The sequence below is a fragment of the Melanerpes formicivorus genome, unplaced genomic scaffold, assembly GCF_026170545.1.
Source record: "Melanerpes formicivorus ecotype bairdi unplaced genomic scaffold, bMelFor1.0.p_v2 SCAF_88, whole genome shotgun sequence".
NCBI classification, from domain to species: domain Eukaryota; kingdom Metazoa; phylum Chordata; class Aves; order Piciformes; family Picidae; genus Melanerpes; species Melanerpes formicivorus.
In genome coordinates, this window is record NW_027142440.1 from 2,721,466 (window position 1) to 2,732,799 (window position 11,334).

The 11,334-nt window shown below is 56.4% G+C and overlaps 1 protein-coding gene across 3 annotated transcripts; it reads left to right on the plus strand.

Moving 5' to 3' along the window:
* On the plus strand, positions 1–11,334 carry RAD51D (RAD51 paralog D). Of its 3 annotated transcripts, none has more exons than XM_068165355.1 (11): positions 1–70; positions 781–915; positions 1,940–2,160; positions 2,303–2,421; positions 3,503–3,584; positions 3,689–3,823; positions 4,187–4,282; positions 4,440–4,530; positions 5,841–5,911; positions 8,279–8,449; positions 9,712–11,334. In XM_068165355.1, the coding sequence occupies exons 2-11, from the start codon at positions 834–836 to the stop codon at positions 9,793–9,795; spliced, it is 1,152 nt and encodes a 383-aa protein (XP_068021456.1). In that variant the 5' UTR covers positions 1–70; positions 781–833; the 3' UTR covers positions 9,796–11,334. The 3 variants fall into 3 exon arrangements, with proteins under 3 accessions (XP_068021456.1, XP_068021457.1, XP_068021458.1); XM_068165356.1 differs by having other exon boundaries at positions 2,099–2,160; XM_068165357.1 differs by lacking the exon at positions 8,279–8,449.

Consider the following 11,334-nt stretch of genomic DNA (forward strand, 5'->3'; position numbering starts at 1 on the left):
GGCTCCGGCGCCGGCGCCGGGGAGCAGGAGGTGCTTTGGGGGAGCAGGACGTGCTTTGGGGGAGCAGGAGGTGATTTGGGGGAGCAGGACGTGCTTTGGGTTGTAGACGATTTGGGGGCGGGAGGTGATTTGGAGGAGCAGGAGGTGATTTGGGTTCAGGAGATGCTTTAGGGATCTGGAGGCGATTTGGAGGAGCAGGAGGTGTTTTGGGTGCAGAAGGTGCTTTTGGTGCTGGAGATGCTTTAGGGGACTGAAGGTGCTTTGGGGGGAGGAGCAGGAGGTGCTTTGGGTTCAGAAGGTGCTTTTGGTGCTGGAGATGCTTTAGGGGACTGAAGGTGATTTAGGGGAACAGGAGGTGATCTGGAGGAGCAGGAGGTGCTTTGGGTGCAAGGAGGTGCTTTTGGTGCTGGAGATGCTTTAGGGGACTGGAGGTGATTGAGAGGAACTGCTCCGATTTAGGAACGGGAGGTGCTTTGGGGACAGGAGGTGGTGATCTGGGGGGAGGTGCTTTGAGGGGCAGGGGCGGTGGGGAGCTCATGGAGGGGCTCGCTGGGTTGTGTGCCCCCGGGCTCTGCTGAAGGTGGCTGTGGAGGGGCTGTGCTGTAGGGGGAGATGCTGGCTGAGCCTGGCAGTGCCCAGCTGCCTGTGGGGATCAGGGTTCTTGGGCCCCAAAGGAGGTTGGACACTGCCCATAGCCACCTACCCAGCACAGCCTGCGCAGCATCTCCCCAGTGGGGGCACCTCCACAGTGCCAAATCCTCTCTCCCATCTCCTCTGCAGGTCTCTTCCCTTCTCCTGGCCCCCTGGTACTCCATCCTGGGGTGGCTGAGGACATGGTGGTCCTGCGGGCTGGGCTCTGCCCGGGTCTCACCGAAGAGATGATCCAGCTCCTCAGGGCAGGTGGCATCAGGACAGGTAATGGGGGCTGGGGAGTGTCCTAGAGTCACAGACTGGTTGGGGTGGGAAGGGACCTTTAGAGACCATCTAGTCCATCCTCCCTGTAGTCAGCAGAGACATCTGCAACTAGAGCAGGTTGCTCAGAGCCTCAGACAACCTGAGCTGGAATGGGTTGAGGGATGGGGCACCTCTCACCTGGGCAACATGGGGCAGGGTCTCCCTTCTCTCCAGTCTGAATCTCCCTCTTTTAGTTCAAGTGATCATCATTTGTCCTGGTACAGCAACACCCAAAGTCTATTCCCTGCTCTCTTAAGAGGCTTTCATCTTGGTCTGGGGAATGCCATCCCCTGCACATTTCAGGTGGCATTGTGTTGTCCTTCCCTGCAGGACCCATCTGCCAGGCTTTGGGGAGGTCTGGGCTGAGGGGTACCCCCTGGAAAACATCTCCTACCTCTGTGGCTTTGCCTTGCAGCCCAGGAGCTGCAGTGGAGATTTTTCCTGGAGCCCCACAGAGAAAAGGAGGGTGGGCACAGGATGTCTGCCATGGGCACCCTGGGCATCGGCAGCAGGAGCCTGGGGGGCTGCAGCTGCAGGCCCTGTGCCTGCATCATCCCACATCCTGGAAGGGAATTGTTGCCATATCCCTACTGCATCCTCCTTGCTGGATGGCTTCTGGCCCCACTGGGTGGATATGAAGAGTGAGGACTCCATAGGAGCTGGAGAATAGTTAGGACATGAGAGAGGTCTCTGCAGAGGCTCTTTGAGGGATCAATCACTTATGGCATTTAGAAGGTATTTTGGGGGAGTTTGTGTGGTTTTCACTGGGCAGGGCCAGTGGGGATGGGGAAAATCTTCAGGTGGATCTTCCCTTGCTCTGAGAAACTGGTCTGGAGCTGAGAGAAACACCATTTTATTCTTGCTAAATGTGGTCTGTGAGATCCTGTGGTGCTGCAGCCATGGGTGTTGAAGTCCTTGTTCTCCCTGTAAGAACTGCTTGTTACCATTATTTATGTCAACATACACATCTGTCCAAACCCCACAGAACTTGGAGTTGTTCCTGGGAGCAGAGATGGGGCCACTAGTTCTCATTTCCATGGCTTTGCTCATCCACTGAAGTGTGGGCAGGGTTTTGTCTACTGCTGCTCATCTCTTTGGGGTTCAAGTTTGGCTCCCAGCTTCTTGTGCCTCATGTTATTTGCAGTGGTGGACTTTGTGTCATCAGACCTGGAGGATGTTGCCCAGAAGTGTTCCTTGTCTTACAAGGTAAAGGATGACTCCTAAGTCCTGGCACATTAACCAGGGAGCTCAGAGCTGCTCACAGCTTGGGTGGCCTTGCCTGGGGTGGGGGATAGTTTTGCCTCTGGGCTTCCTCAGTCCTGTTTCCAGCCACCTCTCTGCCCACCAGGCACTGGTTGCAGTGAGACGTGTGCTCCTGGCCCAGTTCTCTGCCTTCCCTGCCAACGGAGCAGACCTCTATGAGGAGCTCAAGAGCTCCACAGCCATCCTGCCCACTGGGAGCACAAGGTGAGTACATCAACTGGTGGGCCAGCAGGTCTGCCCAGGGCTGGGCTTGCTGCAAAAGGCTATGGCTGCCCAGCATGAGCTTTGAGTTTCAATGTGGTGATGCCCTGAGCTGGCTCAGTGGTGTCCAAACCTTCCCCAGCAGCTGTTTTAAGAACTTAAGGCACAGAGCCTGCCTTTGCCTTCTGTAAGCAAGAGGTGACTGCTCTTCATGTCCTGTGCTGTGAGGCCAGCTGGTCTGTGTCCTTTGAGGGACTGGCATTGACACTGTCCTCATGAGAGCCTGCACACCCTTTGGGAAGTGGTTGTGTGTCTCACTTCCAGACTAGACAACGTTCAGCCTTTCCCTTGAGGAGTCCAGAGGAGGGAATCACAGAGTGTTAGGGGTTGCAATGGACCTCTACAGATCATCTAGTCCAGCCCCCCTGCCAAAGCAGGATCACCTAGGGCAGGTCACACAGGAACACATCCAGGTGGGTCTTGAATGTCTCCAGAGAAGGAGACTCCACAACCTCTCTGGCCAGCCTGCCCCAGGGCTTTAGCACCCTCAGCTGTAAAGAAGTTTCTCCTCCTGTTGAGGTGGAAATTCTTGTGTTCCAGCTTGTGCCCATTGTCCCTTGTCCTATCACTGGGAGCCACCAAAAGAAGCCTGGCCCCTTCATCTTGACACCCACCCCTCAGATATTTGTAGGGGGTTCTGGGTTTGGGAGGGCTGTTGAGCGGTGATGGTCCAAACTGTCTCGAGCAGGCACAGAAGTGAGTTACTCTGTGGCATGTCCTTGCCTCTCCTTTTCCCCTGCCTCCTTGCTGGGTTGTTGCAGTTCCTATACAGGGAAACTCTGGGTGTTCCAACCTGCTGCCATGACCACAGCTCTTCTCCAGATCAGGTCTGTCCTCCTGCAGCTCCTGTGCTGCAGATCTGCTGCCACCCACAGTGTGCAGATGGGGGGAAGGAGGAGAGGCTGAGGCAGTTGTCCGCATTTGGGAAGGGTAGGGAGAACTATCTGGGGCCTGCTGCTTCCTGATGCCCCTGCCTCTCTGGATGAGGGGGTGTTGATGATCCCACCTTGTCTTCAACCTGTAGGCTGGACCAGCTGCTGGACTCTGGGCTGTACACAGGGGAAGTGACAGAGCTCATGGGAGCGCCGGGCAGCGGCAAGACTCAGGTGAGTGGGAGGGAGGAGAGGGGAGAGGCCAGGCAGGGGGAAGATGATGCTTGCAGGTGTGTGAAGCAGGATTGCTGTCTGACCCCCAGTCCCTCCTTCTCCAGGTGTGTCTGGGCATTGCAGCCAGCGTGTCCCTGGGCCTCAAGCAGCACCTCCTGTTTCTGGACTCCACAGGGGGCTTCACCGCCTCCCGCCTCTGCCAGATGCTTCAAGCCCAGACAGAGGACAAGGAAGAGCTGGCAAGTTCCCCTGCGTCTGCTCCTTCCACTTGCACTAGGACTGCCCTGGCTCTTGCCCAGAGGCAACCTCCAGAGATGGTTTGACTGTCCCAATCTGCCTCTGCCCACCTGGGCATTCTGTGTCCAGACTCTCCGTGGCTGGGTGGGTGCTGTGCTCAGGGACTGCCCCTGGGAGCAGGCTTGCTGTAGCTGCTCACACTTCCTCAACTCAGCCTGTGTTGCTTCTCCCATCAACGCAATGGGAGAGGAATGGTCAGGGGGTGGGGGCAAATGAGGAAGAAATGAGGTTCCCTGGCTCCTGGTACGATCGCTGGGGGAGGCTGAGCAGGAGGAGCCTGTTGCTGATGCCACTTTGTGCTGCAGCTGGAGGCGCTGCAGCGGGTCCAGGTTGTTCGTGTGTTTGACATCTATGAAATGCTGAGAGCCTTGCAGGAGCTGCGGGATCGTCTCTCCCAGCAGGTAGGAGGAAGGGGCTGGGTCCCCCTCCCTTCCCCAGAGCTCCAGCGAGGGAGCACCGTGGCACCAGATCGCCCTGTCCTGGGCGTGTTTCAGCCTCTGTGCAGCTCCTGACCTCCAGAACCGCAGGGTTTGTTGCTCCACGTTGCACTCCTTTCAGGTGGTGAGCTCGGTGGGCGCTCTCAGGCTGGTGGTGATCGACTCGGTCTCGGCGGTGATTTACCCCCTGCTGGGCGGCCGGCACTCGGAGGGTGAGCTGCTCCCTGCGGCTCCTCAGGAGCATCCTCCTCCCAGGCAGGCTGTGCCTGGAGCCGCGGCTGGGGCAGGATGGGTGTGGGTGAGACTGCTCCCAGCTTTTGCTCTGCGGCTGGAGCAGAGGCGGTGGGGGGGGAAGCCGGGTTGGAAGGGGTCTGTTTGCAGTGCTGTTGGCAGACATTCAAGCTGGTCGTGGCCATGCATCAAGAGAAGCATAGCCAGCAGGGGCAGGGAGGTGATTCTCCCCCCTCTAGTCTGCTCTGCTGAGACCCCACTTGGAGTATGGTGTCCAGTTCTGGAGGCTCTATTACAGAAAGGGTCTGGAGGGGCTGGAAGGTGTCCAGAGAAGGGCCAGGAGGATGATCAGAGGGCTGGAGCTGCTCTGCTGTGAGGACAGACTGAGGGAGTTGGGGCTGTGCAGTCTGGAAAGGAGAAGGCTCTGAGGAGACCTAATTGTGGCCTTCCAGGATCTGCAGGGGGCTCCAAGAAAGCTGGGGAGGGACTTTTGAGGGTGTCAGGGAGGGATAGGACTGGGGGGGATGGAGCAGTACTAGAAATGGGGAGATTGAGATTGGCTGGGAAAGATTCCCCATGAGGGTGGTGAGAGCCTGGCACAGGCTGCCCAGGGAGGTGGTGGAAGCCTCCTGCCTGGAGGTGTTTGCAGCCAGGCTGGAGGTGGCTGTGAGCAACCTGCTGTGGTGTGAGGTGTCCCTGCCCATGGCAGGGGGTTGGAGCTGGCTGAGCCTTGAGGTGCCTCCCAACCCTAACACTTCTATGATTCTATGCCAGCTCACACTGCTGGTCTGAAACCCAGCCAGGGCACAGGAGAGGCAAGGAGCTGTTTGCCCAGAGACTAAACCCACTCCTTACATGGTCACAGGTGCATCATGGTTGGTAGCACAGTTTGCAAAGCTTCTCTGAAACTCTTTCTACCAGAACTCAAGTGTGAGGGGCTTTCTGCTGGCTGAGATGCCAAGGAGGCCTCTCCAACAGCTTCCAGAGGGTCTTTCATGCCTGAGTGGCAGCCAGTGCTAGCACAGGAGGTCCCCTCTCAGCCATGGGCTGTAGGAAATGAAGCTGTGAGATGGAGGGATGGGTCCTGCACCTGGTAAATCAGCCTGCCCAGCTTTGTCTGGAGCTCCTGGTGCTTTTGTAGGTGGTTTGGTTTTGATCATAGGGCTTCAAAGATGTCCATGAGCACCAGGACTGGCACCAAGTCCATCAGGTCACGCAACTCTAGATGCCACTTGCCTCCAAGATGCACTTTGGGAGTGGATCCTCAAACAAATGCTTTGCCATCCTCCAGGTTTGGCCATCATGATGCAGCTAGCCAGGGAGCTGAAGACACTGGCCAGGGAGTTCAGCCTTGCCATTGTGGTGAGTGTTGCCATGCCTTGTCCTTTGCTGTGGTGAGGACCTGGAGAGGCTTTGGAGCCCCTGGTAAGGGGGACCCTGCACCCAGCTAAGCAGGAGCAAGAGGCTTGTACCCCACAGTGCTCTGCTCTCTGATGTGGCTCTGCTGCTCTGCTTGTTCCAGCAAGTGTGGAGCAAGAGCAGGGCTGACCTGCTGCCTGGTTTTGTTGCTGTCCTCAGCCAATGAGGTATTCACTTGACTGACTGACTGAGGCAGAGTTAGGACATGGACCTGCTGAAGTAGGGCCAGAGGAGGCCACAGCAATGCTGGGAGGGCTGGAAGCCAGGCTGAGAGAGTTGGGCTTGTTCAACCTGGAGAAGAAAAGGCTCCAGGGAGACCTTCTGGTGGCCTTTCAGTGCTTAAAGGAGACAATCAGAAACCTGGGGGCAGGCTTTTTCTCAGGGCCTGTTGTGACTGGACAAGAGGGATGGTTTGAACTCAGAGAGGAAGATCCAGACTGAAGAGAAGGGAGAAATATTTGACACTGAGGGTGATGAGACCCTGGCCCAGCTTGCCCAGAGCTGCCCCATGCCTGGGACCATTGCAGGTCAGGTTGCTTTGGGCTGTAAGCAACATGCTTGACTTGCAGCTGTCCCTGCTGACTGCAGGGGGTTGGACTGGATGACCTCTAAAGGTCCTTTCCAGCCTGACCTGATCTGTGTTTTAAGTACAGCCAGACTCAGAGGTTGGTTGTCTTTATTTTTCCTATAACTCCACCCATTTAAGGGCCTGACCAGCCTGCTAAGAATCCTCTTCCTTAGTTACCTTGGAGGAGCCCTGGGGTGTTGCATGAAAGTTCTTCCCAGAGAGAGTTGTTAGCCATTGGGATGTGCTGCCCAGGGAGGTGGTGGAGTCCCCATCCCTGGAGGTGTTCAAGAGAGGACTGGATGTGGCACTTGGAGCCATGGTTTAGTAGTCAGGAGGTGTTGGGTGACAGCTTGGACTTGATGATCTTAAAGGTCTTTTCCAACCTTGTTGATTCTGTGATTCTGTGATCATCCAGAGGAGTTGGTCACTGGAAGGCACCTGGCTCCAGCCTTCCCCAGCTCTTGGCCAAGTGATTGCCTTTGCTGCTGGGACCACAGTAAGGTGTTTGAATGGGGAAGGCCACCACAGAAAGTGGTGATCTGCTGAACCTGGCCCTGGAAGGCATCAAGACTGTCCTGCCCTTTGCTCTGATTAGGGATAAAGTGACAAGGACAAGGTGCCTGGAAGGACATGGGGAGGCTCCAAGCTAAAGCAGTTGAAGCAGGAGGCTTCAGCACCAGAAGTCACTGCAGCTTAGTATCATAGTATCAGTCAGGGTTGGAAGGGACCACAAGGATCAGCCAGTTCCAACCCCCCTGCCATGGGCAGGGACACCCCACACTAGATCAGCCTGGCCAGAGCCTCAGCCAGCCTGGGCTTAAACACCTCCAGGGACAGGGCCTCAACCACCTCCCTGCACAACCCATTCCAGGGCTTCACCACTCTCATGGTGAAGAACCTCCTCCTCACCTCCAGCCTGAACCTCCCCACCTCCAGCTCCAGCTTGCAGAGATAAATGCAAGCTCCTACCTAAGTACATGTCAGGGAGAGTTACAGTATCACAGTATAGCCAAGGTTGGAAGAGACCTCGAGGATCATTGAGTCCAAGCTGTCACCACAGACCCCATGACTAGACCATGGCACCAAGTGCCACATCCAATCTCCTCTTGAACACCTCCAGGGATGGGGACTCCACCACCTCCCTGGGCAGCACATTCCAATGACCAATGACTCTCTCAGGGAAGAACTTTCTCCTCACCTCCAGCCTAAACTTCCCCTGGCACAGCTTGAGACTGTGCCCCCTTGCTCTGGTGCTGGTTGCCTGGGAGAAGAGACCAACCTTTTCCTGGCTACAACCTCCCTGCAGGGAGTTGTAGAGGGCAATGAGGTCACCCCTGAGCCTCCTCTTCTCCAGGCTAAACAATCCCAGCTCCCTCAGCCTCTCCTCATAGGACTTTCTCTGAGCAACCTGTGCTAGAACTTGAGTCACATCACTGATCCTGGAGACATCAATGCCCCAAACCTCATGGTGGAATCAAGGTGGCTCGGACCAAGCTCACAGAAGCCCCCTCCACGCAGTGGAGCTCCAGCAGGACACAGCTGTGCCAGTCACCAGGACATCCCCATTCCCCAAAGCTTGTCCTCACAAGTTGTGTGGGCTATGTTTAGAGGGACATGCCAAGAAGGAAGGTCAGGATGGAGAAGGAAACCTTCATAGAAGTAGTGCAGTGCTGGTTGTCTCCTGGAGATCCCTGATGTGCCATTGCACCCAGTGGCACTGCTTTTCCCTGTTTGTGCTGCAGGTGACTAACCAGGTGACAAGGGACAGCAGCAGCAATGGTCCACTGAAGCCAGCCCTTGGCCGCTCCTGGAGCTTCGTGCCCAGCACCAGGGTGCTGCTGGAGAGCCAAGAAGGCAGCAGGCAGGGAGCCACCGTGCCGCGCATCGCCGCCCTGGCAAAGTCCCCCCGGCAGGTGAGGCTGCCCGCGTCAGCCCCGCTGAGAACGGAGGGAAGCTCCATTCTCCTCCTCCCCAGCTGCCCTTGGGGCTGAGGGAGGAAGCCAAAGGCATCCTGGCTGGGATCAGCAATGCTGTGTCCTGCAGGAGCAGGGAGGGAATTGTCCCCTTGTACTCAGCTCTGGGGAGGCCACACCTGGAGCGTTGTGTCCAGTTCTGGGCAGCTCAATCCAGGAGAGATGTGGAAGTGCTGGAGCCAGGGCACAGGAGGGCAAGGAAGCTGGGAAGGGCCTGGAGAATCTGATACAGAGCAGATGAAGGAGTTGGGGATGGTTAGTTTGAAACAGGAAGCTGAGGGGAGACCTCACTGCTCTCTACAGCTCCCTGAAAGGACATTGTGGAGAGGCTGCTGCTGGTCTCTGCTCACAGGTCATTAGTGACAGAACAAGAGGGAATGGCCTCAGTCTGCACCAGGGGAGGTTTAGACTGGACAGTAGGAAGAATTTTCCCCCAGCAAGAGTGGTCAGGCCCTGGAATGTGCTGCCCAGGGAGGTGCTGGAGTCACCAGCCCTGGATGTGTTTAAAGGTGGTTTGGATGTGGGGCTTGGGGCTATGGTTTAGGGGTGAGCCTTGCAGAGCAGGGTTCTGGGTTGGACTTGGTGATCCTGAGGCTCTGTTCCAACCTGAATGTTTCTGTGATTCTTCTGGAGCCAGGGCAGGATCAGGCCTTACTGGTTGGCCCATGGCAGTGAGAGAGGAGCAGATGCAGCCTGCTTGTAAGCTATGGAAGAAAAGAGCATCTGCTGCTGACAGCCTCAGCCTGCAGTTACAGGGACATTGAAGGATGCACTTCCTCCAGCCCAGCTCAGCCCCTTCCCACTTTCCTGAGGGTTTCTGGGCAGGTGGGAGCTGGCTCTGAACCAGCAGAGGTGACTTAGGCTGGCATCCTGCCTGCACATGGGGCAGTGCCACCTGAGCCTCCTGGTTCTGAGCCTGCTCCACGTGGGTTTGGCCATGCTGGCAGCCTGGGCAGGAAAGGGCATCCCTGGTGTGCTAAATAACTGTGTGTCTGGGGACAGCTGGGAGCAAGATGTCCTTCCCTTGCTAAATCCCAATCTATTTGTATCCCTGTGCTCAGCAGACCCTGTTAAAATGAGGGCACCAGCAGCAAGAAGTCCTCAGGGGGATGTAATTGGGGATGTTTTGGCTCTGGGGCGGGTGATGGAGCCAGGTAGAGTCCCAGCAGTGTGAGGCTAAGCTCTTGTGTTTCTCCTTGCAGCCAACTGGGATACAGGTGGAGCTGGATATTGGAGATGGTGATGTGCAGGAGCTGAGCCCAGCAACACCCACACAGGGGCCCTGATGGAGGTGAAAAAGTAAATACCAAGGTCCAGGAGAGCTGCAAAAAGGCAAGCAAGCACACTGAAGGCTTTACAGACTGCAGCCCTGGGAAGGACCAACATGAAGGAGCTCTTGTTCTTCTGTGCTGGGGAGAAAATGAGCATGGGGTTCCCTGGAGGTCTCCTTGCCTCAGCAGATGCAGCCCGTGGTGGCTGGGCTGTGTGGGCAGCATGGCAGCCAGGTCCTCTCCTCTGCTTGTCTTCAACCAGCAGAGCCAACCCTGTCCTCAGGTGTTAGCTTGAGTCCAGCTGGCACATCCCTGCAGAGGCCTTGCTGGGTTTGTTCCCCCCAGGACTCTGCTCTGGTCCCAGAGCTCTGATCCTCCCTGGGCAGCCCACAGTGGCCTCAGTTCAGAAGCTGCACACAGCTGTGGGTGATGAGAGCTGGAATTCAATTAATGGCAACTGCTGTTAACTTAATTAAACTGATGAGCTTTAGTCCTTAGCAGCACCGGGGTGGGCAGGCTCCTGATGAGCAGGGACACAATTGGATGCTTGGTCTGACCTCCCCAAATCAACACCAGGGCCCTACAGGGAGCTGCTGTGAAGTACTGCTGTTAACTGCTGGGGGTTATGATCTGGATCCTCTGGGGTGGCTGAGTCCTGATGGACACCAGCTGGCCCTGTCTGCTGCTCAATGGCATGTGATGATGCTTGAATAATCTCTCCTTGCTCCAGTGCTTTCCAGCTGCTCTCATCTGAGCTGGGCAACCTCCTGAGGGCTTGGGCAGTGCTGGGGAGGAGATGTGAGGCTGCGATGGAGCACTGCCTCTTCTCTCCATCCCAGGTGTCTCAGACAACCTCATCCTCTGCTTAGTAAGAAGCTTCCTCTTCAGGCGAGCTGAGCCATGGCTTGCTTGAAAGGCTGCTGATGTGGGGTCTGAGGGTCATCAGGGCATACTCATTAAACTGCTATCACACCAGGAAGCTCCTGGAGTCTTGATTTAGCCTGACTTTGGGTGCTGAGTTCTCCAGAGCAGGTGTGACACCAAACAGCCCTGTGCTCCTGAGGAAAGGGGCAGCTAAAGGGACACCTAAAGGGCTCTCAAGAGGCAAGGCCAGGTCTGAGCACAGGTTTTGGTTTTGCATGTCCATAGCAGTTGTGCTTCCTGCCAAGCCATGTTCTCGGTGCTCCCAGGGCTGTAGTGCAGGGGGCCAGGTCCCACCTCCTCCATTGTGGCCACCCAGCCCCCTGGCTGTGAGGGGGGCAGGGCTTGCCTAAGGAGGACAGCATGTGAAAGGGACAGGAGGTGTGCCATTAAATGATTTCCAGTAGCAATAAATGTATTTCACAGGTTGTGGATTTATTTGCATTTCTGCCCTTTCCAGGCTTGGGAAGGGAGGTTTGGCCCCAGGGATTGCAGCCTGGCTGGCTGGGGTGAGGTTTTCCTGAATGCTGGAGCTCCTGCTGATATGGATGGGCCTTGCAAGCAGAACACTTAGCTTGTTGTGTCTCTTGAAGCTGTGAATAAAGAGCTGGTATGCACAAATTTCAACCAGAA